This window comes from Canis lupus, chromosome 25 (assembly GCF_048164855.1).
Source record: "Canis lupus baileyi chromosome 25, mCanLup2.hap1, whole genome shotgun sequence".
NCBI lineage: Eukaryota > Metazoa > Chordata > Mammalia > Carnivora > Canidae > Canis > Canis lupus.
Window position 1 is genome coordinate 6655849 of NC_132862.1, and position 17990 is coordinate 6673838.

General features: G+C 46.0%; 2 protein-coding genes across 3 annotated transcripts in view; one reads left to right on the plus strand and one right to left on the minus strand.

Annotated features, from left to right (window-relative positions):
- Nucleotides 1-5954: 5954 nt before the first annotated feature.
- CCDC184 (coiled-coil domain containing 184) lies at nucleotides 5955-8223 on the minus strand. Of its 2 annotated transcripts, XM_072798168.1 has the most exons (2): nucleotides 7300-8223; nucleotides 5955-7060 (listed from the first exon to the last, which is right to left on the minus strand). In XM_072798168.1, coding segments are annotated over exons 1-2 (474 nt in total). In that variant the 5' UTR covers nucleotides 7772-8223; the 3' UTR covers nucleotides 5955-7058. The 2 variants fall into 2 exon arrangements, with proteins under 2 accessions (XP_072654269.1, XP_072654268.1); XM_072798167.1 differs by having other exon boundaries at nucleotides 5955-8215.
- Nucleotides 8224-10487: 2264 nt separating this feature from the next.
- Nucleotides 10488-17990, plus strand: part of ASB8 (ankyrin repeat and SOCS box containing 8) — a 32116-nt gene continuing 24613 nt past the window's right edge. The window contains exon 1 of the mRNA XM_072798176.1: nucleotides 10488-10639. The gene's annotated coding sequence lies outside the window, so the exon portion shown is untranslated. The remainder of the gene's footprint in view (nucleotides 10640-17990) is intronic.

Below are 17990 nucleotides of genomic sequence, written 5' to 3' on the forward strand. Positions count from 1 at the left end.
CAATTTTGGGCATGTCATCTCTATTTTTTAATTATATGCAATGACATCGTATATATTCACTATAGAAGACTATACTTTTTTATAAAGTACTTGGAGTGGAAATAAGGTAAATTTCTCCCACTGAGGGGACTAAATGGAAGAGAAACTATTCTCAAGAGAAATAATTTGCTTGTTACTTCAGAGCAAGCAGGAGGAAGAAGAGAGTAAAGGCAGGATAGGGTGGAGGAGCCTGTCAAAGATATAAACTCAGTGGGAGCTTTCCTTGTGATCACTGCTCCATTTTTTTAAATTCAAATCTGTAAAAATATTTTAAATGCCTAGTAAGGCTGTATTTGTTATTGAAATCAGTGAAAGGGCTGTCTCATGTGTCCCAGAGCTGATAAGAAGTGAAACTGAGGCAGCTTGTATGGACTCAGGAGTGTGGAGTCCACAGAAAGAAGTAGAAGCACAATAAACTCTAAGATATTATAGAAATTGTATGGAATGTTGTGGAATTCCCAGAACGTGACATTTTAATTTGGGCCAATTTTAATCAGACACTTTAAGTGACAAAGCAGTTTCTTCAGACATCTGAGTTATATGTAAAATGCCTGTATGATCATCAGTAAGATTTCTTTCAGCAGTAACATTTTTAAAGATTCTAAGAGATGGGAATATATTTTTTTATTCTCAGCTCTCAAATCCTATACTTTTTCAAGCATTTAAGGTTGAAATATTTCCTATTATGAGAAAGTTCCCATTCTACTAATTTCATTAATTCCAAATACTCCCTCCCCCCATGTTAGCATTTCTAAAATGGGATGTGTCTTATAATCAATAATATCAGCTTACAATTACTGTTGGCCAAACAGCAGTCATAACATAGTTGTCACTGCCTACACATGCCAGAACCTAGTTGTCATTCTAGGTAGTATGACTGGAATTCTACAATTGATGTTTCTGTTAATTAACCATTAACAACCATTTGAAGGAATATTAGTCCCGGTTGTTGTATGACTATATTCCTTGAACACTTTCTGACAAGATTAAAAGGCACCAGCTTTAAAACTTGGAGAATTGATTTATGGCCTGGAAGAAATTGCCAGAAACAATAGTGAAGCTCTTTTTTTTTTTTTTTTTTTTTTTAAGAAATGCTACTTCATTAACACTCAGAATGACCCGGAGAATAGAAATGTTTGGAAAAATACAGACATCAACAACCCTGAGTCAAAAGTGATTCATAAGCATCAGACTCAAATTATAAGAATACCATAGTGACTTTCAATTATATTTGTGTGCATTGTAGGGATACCAAAGAAAAAAGTTCCATTTCTAAATAAATCTACATGAGCTCTTTAAACATATGAAAATTTAAAGTAAAGTGATAAGGTTTAATTGGCTGTATTTTTTTCTTAACGGTATCTAAAATAATGAGTGATGTGTCACGCAGTTGATGGTGCCTTAAAGTCAGTAAAATAAGGTCAATACTTAAGAGACTATAAACATAAGAAGTTCTAGCCCTCAGGATATTCATACTCTGGAAGGGAGAATAACAAATACATAAATAACAGAAATTAGGAAAAATACCATAATTGTCCCCAAAAGATTTGGATATTTAAAGGAGGAAGAGATCATATTAGGAAAGGCTCCATGAAAGAAGTAGCACTTGAGAAGAGCCTCAAATAACTGGTAGGATTCCAACTGGCAGAAACAGAATGGAGCAGGAAGAGTGAAGGGAATGAACAAAGAATCTGTGGGAACGTGGGCATTTCTGGGGAATGGTCAATAATTTATTTTGACAGTTGGGTTTGGTAACTTTTTGTCCTATAGATCCCTTTAAGAGTTGAATGAAAGCAATGAACCCAATTCCTAAAAGTAAAAACACAAATTCATAATAAAAAATGTGTGCATACTGTTCTGGGGGACTTCCAACATTTGCAGGTAGAATAAGAGAAGGAAAAAGCAGCCTTCCTGGACACCCCACTAGAAGCTGGTGCAGGTGACCAAGCCTGCAGAAATTCTTCCTCTGCATTTGGGAAGAATGACTAAGAGAAATGGAGTCAAGGGTCAGGAGGGACTTACTGATCCAGATTTTCAAAGAACTGGGGTACTCTAGGGAATCATATCTAGCTGACTAGATCATAGAGGCCTCCAAAAATGGAATGGTTGGTTAGAAAAGGTACCTGGGAAATAAATGTATAGGTTAAAAAAAAAAAAAAAAAAGTACGCTAAGGTGTTAGCCAAGGGAACCTTGGCTCCCTACAACCACTGGATTTTACTTACTTCAGGAAGTAAGAGAGACATGATGCAGATTTCTGAGGAGAATGTGTGTTCCGAGCTGTGGTTTAGGAAGACTAATCTTCAGGATTTCAGGTGTGTGAGAGGCCAGGGAAGACCAGGAGTTTATTGCAGTCAGTTTTTATATTGTTCAAATACATTCTATTTATTGTTCCCACACACACACATGCCCACTATTTGACAAAGAGCCAGGCTTTTAGTAAGCAGTTGGTAGCACTTGCTGAATTGAAAGCCATAAATTCACCGAGGGTCCCCTTGTAATGTAATGTCCCTATTGCTCGCCAGGTGGCACCATGACAGCCCCATTTACAGAGCAGACTTCCTTCTCTAAGGACAGTGCTTCCAAGCAGAAAGGCTGTGTTTCTGTGAGGGAATCCACCTTCCGGGGACAACATAGAAGCTGGGAGAAAATGGTAGTTGGGATAAAAGATTCAAAATTACTCCTTTTATACTTCTATATCATTTCTTACTGTCACACAGTATCTTGGCTGAATTTCTATCCCTAGGCATGTACATGTGGAAAGATGCCTAGGAAAACCCTCTTTTTCAAAGATACAAGCAGTTTTTTATCTTGCAGGAAGTATAAAATTACAAAAATTGGGGGAAGAACTGTTCCTTAGTTCTGGGAAAACTTCTAGGTGAACCATTTCATTACACATGTTAAGCAGAGAGACCATAGTCTTTAGTGAGACTGAGGCCACATAAAAATGCATATTTAGACACCATTTTGCCTCTCTTATAAAAATAGTTGTTTCTCTAGAACAGATTTTACTTGTACCAGGCTAAAGTTGTAGTGTATTTCTCTGAAGTTTTATGTCTTTTCTTTTTGAGTTTAAGAGCTAACCCTGAGAGATTTCCCTTAGACTGATAAGAGACAGAGAAGTGCCAGAAGTGGAAAGAGTTATGACAAGTCACATGCAGTGTTAAATGAGGCCCAGACATAAAGTGCAGTGCAAAACTTTGGGGGTGCGGGGTTCATCTCCTCACGCTTATGCATCAACAGTGCTCTGGCAAATTCCCAAGTACGAGAAGACTTGGAAATGATGGGGGACAGGATTACTAGCATATTTTAATGGGCGTCAATATAATTTGAATGTGTTGAATAGGTGGTGAATAAACAGATTGATGTGAAGACTTAAATTCACCGTAGGAAGTGTTTAGGAGGCCCCGGGAGGCAGGGGTGCCATAGGGCTGCCAGCCAGCGCCAGCTCAGCAGGGTCATCTCTTGCTTGGTATTCTTCAAGTTAAAAAGTCTCATTACTCTTTAGCTCAGTGGTTCTTTTTTACTTAATTCTTACCTTTAAGCATTAAGTTGAAACAACAGACATCTCTAGAGAATGTTCACACTTCTATAATTTTGCATTCAATTTCCAGAGGCTATGGCCCCCTGAAGTTCAATAACGACCCTGTCCCTGAGTCCCAGGTTAGGAATCTCACCTGAAACTCGCTTATCTTGAGGTGACTGGGTGACGGGCACTGAGGGGGGCACTTGATGGGATGAGCACTGGGTGTTATGCTATATGTTGGCATATCGAACTCCAATAAAAACGTATACCAAAAAAAAACCTCACTCATCAGGAGCATCCTAAAGGAGAAATGCAAGAGAAGGATATGGAAGAGGGAGAAATAAGGTGATGAGACACCAACCTGTGCTGGTCCCCTAGGAAATGCTGGTGAAGGTAACTTTAAAGAGCTGAAGAATTGCTTTTTCTGGGGATATTTTTATCTGGACTTGAGAGGAATAGCTAGAGAACTTCTGGAAGGACCTAAGCTAAGGGACTCGTGACATATTTAGGACAAAGTGCATAGGAAGGGAAACTGAAATGGAGCCGAAGGGTAAAGAGCTCAACCAGACCTTTCTATGGAGGCTAAAGGGCTTAGCTGCCTTGGGATTCATGTCAGACTCTGCAGAAACTGAGCTGTAGGGAGCAGGAAAGAGGCACAATGATGGAGCTGTGCTGGGGAACATCTGGGGTCAGTCGCTTCTTCCTCTCGAGAAGCAGATCTAGGAGGCCGTCTTCTCGGGGCCATTATTATATTATCATCCACTAGACTTTGATAAGGGCCAGTAACAGAACCTTGAAGTGGAATTTCTTGTTCTAAGGATGAAAAGGGACTAAAACTAATGTCATTTCCTTTTTAGGACTCTTAGACGCTTGACTGGGGAAATAAGGGAACTGAGGGTCTAAATAATTGAGCAGTTAGCACAGCGGTTCCAATTTCAGGTTCTTTAAGTCAGAAGACCTGGGTTTAAGTCCTGTTTCTGCCAAGTACTAGCTGTGTGACCTTGAGAAAGTCTTGGCGGCTGTTTCTGGAACTGTTAACTGAAAATAAAAATAGTGCTTTCTTCTCATTGGAGGGAAAAATTGGACAGTGTCTGGCACCTGGTAAGTGCTCAGTAAATGATAGCTATCATTGTTATGGGTGCTGAATGCTGGAATTATAACGGGAAACTATCTCCCAGCCTTTGGGGATACTTCCCCACAAATATACTTTAGCTGTCCTCTCTGGGACCCAACACACATTCCCCAACCACTGCACAACCCAGAACTTCCTCTCGTCATCCTATACAGGGCTAGTCCCCAAGACCTTTTTGGCCCATAACTTCACAACATCTATGATGAAAAGCACCTTGGGAATCTCGTCATTCCTAACCTTTATCCTGAAGGTTAAGAGTTCTTTAGACAGGGAAGGATTATATATAAAAAGAGAGCTTCTAGAACCTTCATTAGGTAGTTTTGTTTTCCCAGAGGAGCCAGTCACTACCATCATCACCCCATCCCAAGAGAACTAACTATTAAAAGAACTAACATTTGCACAAGAGTTACTACAGGTCTTAGATATTTTTATCCCCAACAACTTCTTGTCCCCATTTTACACCTGCAGAAATTAGGTCTCAAGCAGCAAACCAAGTCTCAGTCATTCAGTGTTGGAACTGAGATTCAAACCCAGATCTGTGATTCTGGTGCTCTTTGAAGCCTCTCCACAGGCACGCGTGCTCACACACACACACACACACACACACACACACACACACGCATATGCATACACCACAGCACTCCAGCACATTCTTCTCCCCAATTTGTTTGGGGCAGCCTTAGGAAATTCCATGGCCCAAGGGAGCAGACTAGAGCCGATGTCAGTCTGAGCTCCGCAGGGAATACCTTACTGGCATTCTCCACTAGGGGCTTGAGGCAGTTATTGTGCTTTCTTTTGTGATGTGTCACTCTCCTCTCAGAGATCCTGGGCAATCCCTCTGGAACAATACCCACAATACCCCACCCCTAACCCTCCCATGGAACAGGTGTCATGCCTGCCATTCCTGGACTCAGATTTCGAAGTCATCTCTCAGGGAGGGAGCAGGCGCTTCACTGAAAAGAAGTCACTTGCACACCTGGAGTTCTGCTACTAAAAGCCCTGGTTAGTTTGGGAGACTCAACATATACCCTTTCCTTCCCCCGTCCAGCTTGAGTTCAGAGTCCAGGATGGAAGGGAAAGGAGGCAGAGCTGGCGACGCGTGTCCCAACCAGGGCAGGGTCAGCCAACTCCTTGGAACTGGAGGCAAGGAGAGAGGAGGGAAGGCATGGTCCCTGCAGTCCCCCCTAAGCCCCGGTCCATGTAGCATGTAGCGGGCCCAGAAGCCCCACCCTGACATCCCCCTAGTACCAGTCAGCAAGGAGGGGAGATGACGCCTCTTTATTAAGGTTAACACCAAGGAAAGCATTGAGAAGGAATACACAGCGGAGGAGAAAGGGCACACAAAGTCACTACTTGAAGAGGTGGGAGGGAGGCACATCAGTTAAGAACCTCAGGACAGCCACATGCTCCATGCCCTGGTTGTGGGGAAAAGAGGAAAGGACAGGGGAAAGCGCCATGATAGCCTGGGGCTCACAGAAGGATCTGAAGCCCCCTGAACCTAACACCAGAGCCACAAGCCCTGCCCCTCAGGGCTCACACACTACTACACAATTCGACACACATAGCACACACAAGACATCATGGAGGCAACACCGAGAGGCAGCGGGCAGGGACAGATCGACAGGAAAAGGAACTGAAGTTAAGCGGGTGTAGCCAGGAGAGAGACAGTTTTTGGCTGCGGCCCCCAAGAGTCCCTCAAACGTCCCCTAAATCTGGGCTGCTGCTGAGCACCCCAAGTCTCTGCCTGTGTACTGGGCTCTTTGTTCTCTAAGCCCCAGTGAGTGGATAAAGCAATCCCAGATGAAGTCAGTGACAAGGCAGGATCCGCTCTGCATGCAAAAATCCTAGAGGTTGAGCTATTAGGTCTTCATGCACATTCATAGCCAGCTCCTCCCAGCCCGGGGGCCCGCGGAACCCCATTCACCCAGATTCCTAGGGCTGCAGTTCCCTCCTCAAGCTTCCTTTACCAATCAGCAGCCGCAGAGATCTGTGAGGGGGAGAGGCTTCTGCAGAGCGCTGAATATCTTGGATTTCAGCAGAAGGGTAAATTTTCTGTTGCCAGAACAGAATACCCCCAACTCCTTAGTTTCTAGGTAAATCGTTAGAGATTATTTGCCATAGTCCTAGATAAGTCCTTTTTCAGAATAGAAAAAGCAGAATTTTATTTACACAATTCAGGGGTTCTCCTGTTGGCTGGGGAGGGGGAATGGGCAGGGTAGGGGATGGATGGGAGTCCGGAGATGGGCGCTTCCTCTCCCGGAACCTCACCTTTCGGCCGTTCGCTAGGTCTCCCCGGGTTAGGCAGAAAGAATCCTTGAGCTCCCAGGGTCCTTCACCCTACGCATCCTTCCTCGAGGCAGTCTCTCTGCCCGACCCACGAGAGCAGCGGTCGGAGGGAAGCCTGCTGCACCGCGCCGTCCAGTCCCCTCGCGTCATGCACTCGGAAACCCAAAGCCAGCCCGGGAAAGTGGCGCCCCTCGGAGTCCCCTCACAGAGAGGCCTCGCCCTCCAGCTGCAGCAGGGTAATGTCGGGCGGGTCGAGGGGCTCCACAAGTGGCCCGTCCCCCCCAAGGAGACCGGCACAGGGGCTCTCGGGGCGCTCACAGTGACTAGTGGGTGTGGCGGAGCCGGGCGTCTCCTTCTCCTCTTCTTCATCGTCGTCCTGGTCCTCGGGATCGCGACCCAGCAAACCGCTGTCCCCGATCGCAGGCGAAGGGGTCTCCGGCTCTCGCGGGGCGCCCGGGAAGCTCCCCTTGCCGCCGACCACGCCCAGGCCGCCCTGGCGGGGCGCCGTGGTCATGATCTGGCACATGGAGACGATGGCCCGCTGGTTGGCGCACACGTCGTCCGAGAGCACCTGGATGTGCGAGGCCTGCTCGTCCAGGGCCCCCCGCATGGCCCTCACGTCCTCGAACAGGGCCTGCAGCTGGGCCTTCAGGTGCTCCATCAGTTCCTTCATGCCGCCGTTGTACTCCGCGGAGATCACGTCCCCCACGGCCGGCACGGTGGACACCTCCAGAGGTGCCGGCATGTCGCCGCCGTCCTTGGTCATGATCTCCAGCGGACCGTCCTCCATTGAATGGCAGAAGCGGGCGGCGGCGTCTGGGTCCGGTCCAGCCCGGCCCCCGGGGTCGGGGTCGGGGTCGGGGGTGGGGGAGGGAGGGAGGGAGGGACGGGGCAGGGGGAGAGGCCCCCGGGGGGGTGGCGGGGAGGGGCCGAGGGAAGAGGAGGCTCCCGAGGGGGGCGGGGAGCCGACGGGAGAGGCGAGTCCCGAGCCGAGCGAGGGCGCCGGCACGGTCGGAGGAGGCCGGGAGGAGCCGGCGGCACGCGGACCCTCCGCCTCGCCCCGCGGCCCGAGCGCCCGCCCCCGCCTGGCCTCCCGGACTGCGCCCGGGTCAGCGCCGCCCTCCGGGCGCCACGAGCGGCGAGTGCCCGCGGGCTCTCGGGGTCCCCGAGGCGCTCGCGGAGGCCGGCGGCGGGGACCGCTCGGGACTACCCGGGCCGGGAACCGGCGGCGCCCGCGAGCGTGCCTGGAGTGGCAGGGGCGGGCCTCCCAGCCGCGCCGCGGATGCGCCCCTGTTTCCAAGGCGACGCACGGCACGTAAATGACGTGCGTCTCCATGGCAACCGGGAAGTGGCGACGAGCGGGGAGCGCGGCGGCGGAGCTGCAGTGGGGCGGGGGCGCTGCGGGGGCCTCCCGGGGGGGAGCGCGGCCGGCGGCCGGCGGCCTGCGGCAGGGACCTCCGTCCAGGTCACGAGACGTCGTCCTGCCTCGGCGCCCGCTGCCTTGGGAGCCCCCCCGCCCCCAGGCCTCCCTTCGGTCAGAGGATGGCGCCAGCGCCGGGCCTCGCCGCTCTGCCCCCGGCCGCGCGCACGAAGCGAAGGACCCGGAGGCGCCCGGGAGCCGGCCCCGCCCGGCCTCGGGGTGCAGAGCGCGGGGCGGGCGCCCCGGAGGCCTCGCCTCTGGCTCCGGCCTCTGCAGCGCCCCCCCCCGCCGCAGGCCGCGCGGAAGCGGAGGAAGCGCGCGACTCCCTCCCAGCTGAGCCAGCCGGGGCGGCCCGGGGCGCGGGGAGGATTCCGGCCCGCGGAGGCCCGCGCTTAAGGCCCGAGGACGGAAGCTCCCCAAGGTGCGGGCATCCTCGGCTCCCCGCCCTCAACCCCGGAGTCCCCGGCACCTAAGATAGTGCCTGGCGCGTAGTAAGTAAAACGCTCTCTGTGTTGGTTGAATGAACCCTCGGCCAGAACCGCGGGGCGCCCCTGTTCCCTCCTCCAGAGCTCTGCAGCCCACACAGCCGATTTCAGGGGACCTGAATCCGATTTTGTTCCTGCCTTGGAATTCAGAGACCTTGGGTATCGCTTCTCTCGGCCTTTTGGCCGTAAGACCAAGTGCGGAGACCTTGGATGAATAACTTTCCTCATCTGTTAGGGGATTGGATTGAATAATCTACAATATTATCTCTAACCCTGACACCGCATCAGCTCACGGGTGAAAGGGATGGATGGGGACAGTGTGTGTGAGGGCAGTCCCCCTCCCCCCACCCCCAGGGCCCAGTGTCCTTGCACAGACATCCTCAAGTGCCTCACAAAAGTGACGACTTTCCCTCTTTGAGGAGCGGAGTGGGAAAGGGGAGGAGGAAGAAACTCTGAATTTAATACGTTCACAGATCTGACTTGAGGTTGAGAAGCAGAAGCACCTGGGCAGCAGCACACTCACTAGTAATGACCCTAGCAAACTGGGAGAAGCCAGGCGGTCAGGAGCTAAAAATGAATTTCGTACGAGGAAATAAATCTAAAGAGGAGAAACAAACTGGACCACTTCAAGATGGGGAAGAGCTAGATCTGCGTGAGATGTTTTGTACCCTAGTAGTTCAACAATAGCCGACTTGTTACCTTGGGATTTCCCCGGTTGTGTCCTCCAGTAAGGAAGAGTGGGGCTGGCCCAGAGAAACTTCTGTAGCACTATAGCACTAAAGAACTGTTTGGTTTATGTCTATTCTACTATTATTAAAATAGAAATTAGTGGGGAGGTAACCTAAATAGCAGAAAGTTTAACCTAAGGGATGGCTGAAATTATAAAGTATTATTTGCAGCCATTAGAAATTTGATTTCCCAGAACAAATATGTGAACAAATTAAAAACCCTGCAGTATGATATTTTCTAAAACGAATGATTCAATCCTATTTGCTTGCTCATTCCTTTCTTTACTCCACAAACTTGTGGCGCTCTGTTCCCCATGGGTTATTCCTAAAGCTCAGGAGAAGACAGAAATGCTTTTCCTTGGTTTTCCTAAGCACAGCTGAAGTGGGCTGGTATTTACAAAAAGTCTTTACAAGAAAAGTATAGGAAAACTAGAAATGGAGACAAGACACACACACACAGCTGAGCTTACACGGTGTAATTTCCTCCTCATACTATAGAAAGCATCTTCTCAGGGCATATGGGTTTGACCCCGTGGTTCATCCTTCCCTGGAGAGTTCTGCTATAGCCAGAGAAGACAGGACTTTGGGCTTTTTGCCTGGGTTTGTTACTTCACATTCTTGACCAGTATTTCAAATGGTTAATTTCATCTTGCCAGTTATCTCACCCTTCAAGTGGGTCCCTGCCTTTATCCATAAAAATGACCCTGTCCCTAATATAGGGCTTCCCATCGTAGTCTTACTCTTACATGAAACATGGTCCCCATACAGTAGGAGCTGGGTTATGTCATCATACAGGGCTTTTTGCCACTATTGTTGAGGATACCATGTATGTCAAGGCTTTCAGCATAAGATTACATTATGCTGCCCAGAGGTGCTGGGAGGAAGTCTGCTGAGAGTACAGGGGGTCTGAGCTTAGAGGGAAGGAAAATCTTGGAGAAGCACGAAAGAACATGGGATACAGGTGCAGAGATCAAGTGGTGTGGCTGAACCGGTCAAGTTCCAGGTCAGACGTGTGAGAGCCGAGGGTAGGTGGGACCTGGGGGAGTAGACTAGTAGCAGGACTTGAAAATGTGAGGAGGAGACTATTGGTGCATCAGGTTCAGAACCAGATCATTTTAGGAATTCTGTGTGGAAATGGGACTAGGGAAAATAGGAGGGTCTAGCCTCTGAAAAATAAAGGGGACAGATACAGGGAGCAAAGAAGCCTCTGTCAGCTGGCCAGGTTTCAGGGCCGGGATCTCTGGACACCAGTGCCCTAGGATTTATTGAATGGATCCATTCCCAAGCAAAAGGGGGCTGAATGGGTACTCTGGCCACGTCATTAGCGTATTTGCACATAGCATGTATGCCATCTAGCAAGAAAAAAACAATCCCGTCTGCTCCTTGCTTTTCTCTTATCTTCAGGGAACTGCTCCAGCTGGTCTATTCCTTCATTCCAGTCTCATGAGCCAATGTGGGGAAGAGACTCCATAGTGTACAGATACAGATTTCTGTCAGGCACACCTAGTTCTAACCATCACATTCTCACTAGAATGGTGACTCTTAGAAGTTTCTGCTCTTTTCCTCTCTGGCGTCCAGTTTCTCTCCAGTCTGTCTTTTATATAGCTAGTGTACTTTTTGCACTATAAATCCAACAGCCAGGATGAAGATGCTGCCTTGACCCAGATGGAGAGTGATGATCAAAACCAAGGTGGAGCTGACTGCTACACCTTACATCCAACCATCCCAGACAGTTCTGTCCAGATGTAACTTTTATGGCATGGAGTTACCTTGAAGCCCATCTCATCATGATGTCACATTCAAAGAAACATATCCAACAGCCCAAAAGAATTTAAAAGCACTTTATTTTTATTATAATCTCTGGGAAAACTCTAAAGGAATTCACATTCTCAGCACAGAGCAAAACATCTTAAACTTTTCTTCCCTCCTCCTCTCCTCATCTCACACATCCTGACAGAGCTGTAGCTGCCATTCTCTCTCCTTTCACTGCAGACACTCCCATACTTTCTCTCAAGCCTGGCCCTTGCTTTCTCACTCGCCTGCTTGCTTCACCTCTTGGATGTATCCTTTTTCTTTTTTGAGAAGGAACTTTTGTCCTTGTTTCAGCATCTTTGATTTTGCCCTCCGTTCTGCACTGGTAGCGAAAGCACCAACTGTCATGGGCAGGGGTCTTTTTCTAGAGGTTCAAGAGAGACTGAGAATACTCATTGTTGTAGGTTCGGTCTGTCTCATAGACTAAATATTCTCATCATGAGAGGGTGCTTTGCCTGGTATTACAGACAACCTGTTTGCTCATTTCCTCTACCCTTGTACAGAGAAGTGGACATGGTAGTTTGCAAGGACGCTGAACCATTATGAGCCTCTAGCTGGAGACGGTGTCCAACTGTCCACAGTCTCCAGAGTACTATTGTCACAGACATGGCCATGAAGTCACACACACACACACACACACACACACACACACACTTGAGCCCGAGCAAGACTTTCAGTTGCTTTGTCTGTGCCCTCAAATCATTTTTAGGAGTCTTAAAAAGGCCATTCCCCCCACATTTCTTTCTCTTCCATATTAACTTTACTCAAAGCGAGAATTCCTTCTTACACAGTCTGAATTTCCACTGAAAATCACCTGTCATTCCAATTAAACCTGTCGTGCTGGTGTTCACCCTATCTCCCCTTTCTGCATGACTTGTGTCAGCACTTGCAGAGGCTTTTTTTCCTCAGTGTACATTCAATCATTTATCCTGTGCTACTCTGACAGGGCTAGTTCCAGTCCAAGTGTTGCTGGGTAGTTGGCCGCAGACTGGCATTTGGAGCTCGGGAGCCAACTCTGATGCCTGTAACAGGGCCTCATGTACCTTCCATCTTTTCTATATATTTTTGTGCCCCCGCCCCTCCCGCCCAGAAAGTTGCCATCAGCTCAGGGACTGGTTTGGCCCCAAGTCCCAACCGTCATCAGGCACTGATAATGCTTTACCACTGAAGGCCACTCACAATTTTTGGTTCCATGGGACAATTTTGCTTGACAAATTGCCTCTCCCAGAGAGTATCAGTCCAATTTGGAGGAAATTATATCCCAAGTATCTGGACAGGGCACAGACTCTGGTATGTCTGCCATTCCATTTATTTTATTTTATTTTGTATAAATTTATTTTTTATTGGTGTTCAATTTGCCAACATATAGAATAACACCCAGTGCTCATCCCATCAAGTGCCCCCCTCAGTGCTCGTCACCCAGTCACCCCCACCCCCCGCCCACCTCTCCTTCCACCACCCTAGCTTGTTTCCCAGAGTTAGGAGTCTCTCATGTTTTGTCTCCCTTTCTGATAATTCCCACTCATTTTTTCTCCTTTCCCCTTTATTCCCTTTCACTATTTTTTATATTCCACAAATGAATGAGACCATATGTTTGTCCTTCTCCAATTGACTTATTTCATATGCTGAGTGAAATATGCCCTTCCATTTAAATGAATTTTTAGAAATTCAGTGTTCCTATATCCTGACATATGCAAATTTCCAGGCCTCTTCTCTCCTGTCATATGTTGAGGGAGTCTAAGGTATTCTATTGTAGACAATTCATACAAAATTTTGTGGGTCTCATTCTTACTAACACATATAGTTATGCTCTCTCCAAATCTCTTAGACACCCTAACAATACTATCAAGAATAGTTTTTACCACATCTCTTTTGCTATGACCAAGGCACTGCCAGCTACAGTTTAGCAGCCACTGTGAAGGTGCCCTGGGCTTCTATTCAATACATACAAATGGGGACCACACTAGTATTCATGATGGTTTCCCAGACTGGGTTTCCAGAAGGTGATCCACATCTTCAAAGTACTGCAGCAGTGCTGGATCTAAGCAGAAGTGAGGAGAAGGGTCTTTCTCCCAACTTTTTCACACAGACCCTGAAGCCCCTGTTTTAAATAAAAGTCTTATGTGAAAACAGTTCCATCTTCTATGGTCATCCGTAAGTTCACAATTTATAGGCACAGTGCCTGCTTTGTTTTCTTTTTTCTTTTTTTAAAAGATTTTGTTTATTTATGAGAGACAGAGAGAGAGACAAAGACATAGGCAGAGGGAGAAGCAGGCTCCACACAGGGAGCCAGATGCAGGAGTCCGTCCCATCTGGGGCTCTAGGACCACGCCCTGAGCCAAAGGCAGACACTCAACCACTGAGCCACCTAGTCATCACCTGCTTTTTTTTCTTGAAGGCACAAGGATCCCCCTTTACTCCAGAACTCTCCAGTCCCTTTTCTTTGCTTTACTCTTCTCCACAGGGAGAAGAACAGTCAATATCTGTTACACTATATTTTACTTGTTTATTTATTTGTTGTCTTTCACTTTCAAATAGGGCATAAGATCCATTAGGGCAGATGTTGGATTTTATTCACTCTGATATCTCCAGAGCCTAGAATAGTGCCTGGCACATGATAGGTGCTCAATAAATATTTGCTGAATAGATGAATGAATGAAGCCTGAATCCATATCTAGGAAAAAGAAACATCTCCCTTAAGGACATGTAGCTGCAGAGCTCCAACTCTGTCTTATCTTAGAGAGCAGCGTAGCTTCTTTGGTTTCACCCATCTACGTTAGTGATTTAAAGCTTATGTTCACACAATTAAATGACCCTACTAGTGGCCTTTAAAAAAAAAAAAAAGGAATACTTACTGTAAGACACACAGAAGTATCTACTTGTAAAACAGGAAAGTGCTTATGGCTTTGAAATGAGAGTTATCACCTGCCCACCCACTGGAACCCCTGTTGGTATATACTACCACCCTCCCCATCAAAGTCACAAAGATAGTGGAGCCAAGTTTCAGTCAGAACTCAAAGTCAGAGAACTGCATGCTTTCTCCCCACCCCCCATCAGTGTTGTTTGAGAATGTATCCCCATCCTATATGTTAGGGAGAACTCCTGATTTATATTCTTAATCTACCAAAGACGGGTTAAAAAAAATGCCCTACTACTGGTTATAAGATTGGTAGCTAACTGACAAGGGTATTATGAATAGGAAGGTTACTGTGCTTTACAAGCTAGTGTTTCTCTTCCCTTTGAGTTCCTGAACTAGTAGGCTAGTAATTTAGGGTAATGTTAGTTCAGGGTACCTTTTACTGCAATAAAATTGACCCTTGCTTTCTGCCCCTTGCTTGTGCCTTCTCTACTTCTGTTCTAAAACCAAACCAAACAAAAATGAAAATTCTCCAGATTGACCAAATACATAACAAAGGAGATCTAAGGATAAAACTTTCTAGAATAGCAAAACCAAATTAAAACCAAACATCAAGGGCATCTGGGTGGCTCAGTCAGTTAAGCATCTGCCTTCCGCTCAGGTCATGATCCTGGAGTCCCTGGAGTCCCAACTCAAGCCCCAAGTTGGGTTCTCTGCTTGGTTGGAAGCCTGCTTCTCCCTCTACTACCCCCACCTACCACCATTCAGACTCTCTCTTTCTCTACATATCAAAATGAAAAAATAAAATCTTAAAAAAAAATCAACCATGGATCAGAAAAACAATATTCCAGAGGTCAAAGTTAGTCCCTAAACAACCTTAGTAGAACAATTTCAGTAAGGCCTTTCTATTCTCAACAGTATTGTCTGGGTCTCTAAGAAGCAGAGGGCAATTTTATGTGACTTCACTGGTGAGTACCAGAATGAATATACCAAACCAGGACTCATTTCCCCTCAAGTGTGATCCTGAGTCACATATCCATTCTCCCATCATCCCAGCTTATCCATCACTATATCACACACCTGCTTCCAGTTGCTTCTTGTGTTATTAAAAATTAATTCCCTCTTACCAATGGCAATACCGGCTTTTGCAGTTCTGCAGAATAATGAGAACCATCCAAGGCACCTCCAGGTGTGATTGATAATAAACTGCCCACAATTTCACATGGTTAGAACATTGAAATTCCGGGTGTTTAATTGTAATGAGGTCTGTGAGACATAAGTCCCCTCTGCTTCACACTTACGGACTTTCATTAGTGTTTGGGGGGAAATTCTTGTCATTGGAAAGAGTGATTATGGAGAAAGGTTCTTTGGAGATGAAGCATGGAGGTGATGCTGGAGTATTATCTGAATCTAAGGTCTAATGGAAGAAAGGAAGTAATCAACAGAGATGTGAGAGAGGAAGATAGGCTAGAAAGAACTTCTCAGTAGATTTTAAAAAAAAAAAGATTTTATTTATTGACTCATGAGAAACAGAGAGACAGAGAGGTAGAGACATAGGCAGAGGGAGAAGCAAGTTCCATGCAGGGAGCCCGATGTGGGACTTGATCCCGGGTCTCCAGGATCGTGCCCTGGGCTGAAGGCAGGCGCTAAGCCGCTGAGCCACCCAGGCTGCCCTCTCAGTAGATTTTTATCTCTGAAACAACCTAGCACAGAGGATAGACAGCAGCATCATTCCCTGATCCCCTGTGAGGGCAAAAGGCAGGATGATACATTTAAGTCTTTTTAAAGGGCTTCTTTTTTGTTTATTTCATTTTTCAAGTTTTTACTTCTAGTTAGTTAACACATAGGGTATTGTTGGTTTTAGGCATAGAATTTAGTGATTCGTCACATATGTAACACCCCATGCTCATAACAAGTGTTCTCCCTAATCCCCATCGCCCATTTAGCCCATCCCTCCATTCTCTACAGTTTGTTCTCTACACTTGAGTCTCTTATGGTTTGCCTCCCTCTCTTTTTGCCCTTCCCCTATGTTCATCTTGTTTTGTTTCTTAAATTCCATATATGAGTGAAGTCATATGGCATTTGTCTTTCTTTGACGTATTTTTTAGCATGATATACTCTAGCTCCATCCACGTCATTGCAAATGACAAGATTACATTCTTTTGGTGGCTAAGTAATATTCCATTGTATATATAGACTACATCATCTTTATCCTTTCATCAGTTGATGGACATTTGGGCTAGTTCCATAATTTGGCTGTTGTTGATAATGTTCCTGTCTAGTAAGAAGTTGCTACAGCCAAGATCAAAGAGATTGCTGCCTGTGTTCTCCTCTAGGATTTTGATGGATCCCTGCTCACATTTAGGTCTTTCATCTATTTTGAACTTATTTTTGTGTGTGGTGTAAGAAAGTGATCCAGCTTCATTCTTCTGCATGTTGCTGTCTAGTTTTTCCAACACTATTTGTTAAAAGAGACTGTCTTTTTTCATTGAATCTTCTTTTCTGCTTTGTTGAAGATTAGTTGGCCATAGTGTTGAGTGCCCATTTCTGAGTTTTCTATTCTGTTCCATTGATCTATGTGTCTGTTTTTGTGCCAGCACCATACTGTCTTGATGACGACAGCTGTGTAATATACCTGGAAGTCTGGAATTATGATGCCTCCAGCTCTGCTTTTCTTTTTCAAGATTGCTATTTTGGGTCTTTTGTGGTTTCATACAGATTTTAGGATAGTTTGTTCTAGTTCTGTGAAAAATTCTGGTGGTATTTGAAGAGGGATTGCATTAAATGTGCAGATTCTATGAGGCTAGCATTATCTCGATTATAAAACAAGACAAAGATCCCATTAAAAGGGGAATTACTGGCCAGTATCCCTAGTGAATATTGATGCAAAAATTCTCAGCAAGATTCTAGCAAATCAACTCCAGCAGTACATTAAAAAAATTATTCACCACAATCAAGTGGAATTTATTCCTGGGCTGCAAGGGTGGTTCAATGTTTGCAAATCAATGTGACATGCCACATTAATAAAAGGATAAGAACCATATGATCAATAGATGCAGAAAAAGCATATGACAAAGTACAGTATCCATTCTTGATAAAAACCCTCAACAAAGTTGGGATAGAGGGAACATACCTCAAAATCATAAAGGCCATATATGAAAGACCCACAGCTAATACCCTCAATGGAGAAAAACTGAGAGCTTTTCCTCTATGGTCAGGAACAAGACAGGAATGTCCATTGGCATTATTATCATTTAACATAACACTGGAAGTCCTCGCCCCAGCAATCAGACAACAAAAAGAAGTAAAAGGTATTCGAACCAGCAAGGAAGAAGTCAGACTTCTACTATTGGCAGACAACATGATACTTTATGTAGAAAACCCCAAAGAGTCCACCAAAAAATTGCTAGAACTTATACACAAATTCAATAAAGTCGCAGGTGTAAATCAATGTACAGAAATTGGTTGCATTTCTATACACCAGTAATGAAGCAGCAGAAAGAGAAATCAAGGAATTGATCCCATTTACAATTGCACTAAAAAGCCATAAGATGCCTAGGAATAAACCTAACCAAATAGGTGAAAGATCTATACTCTGAAAACTATAAAACACTGATGGAAGAAATTGAAGATGACACAAAGAAATGGAAAAAACATTCTATGCTTGTGGATTGGAAGAACAAACATTGTTAAAATGTCTATACTAC

Bases quoted from the DNA above. Each gene is read 5' to 3' on its own strand.
- CCDC184 (XM_072798167.1), bottom strand. From the start codon at position 7,771: ATGGAGGACGGTCCGCTGGAGATCATGACCAAGGACGGCGGCGACATG.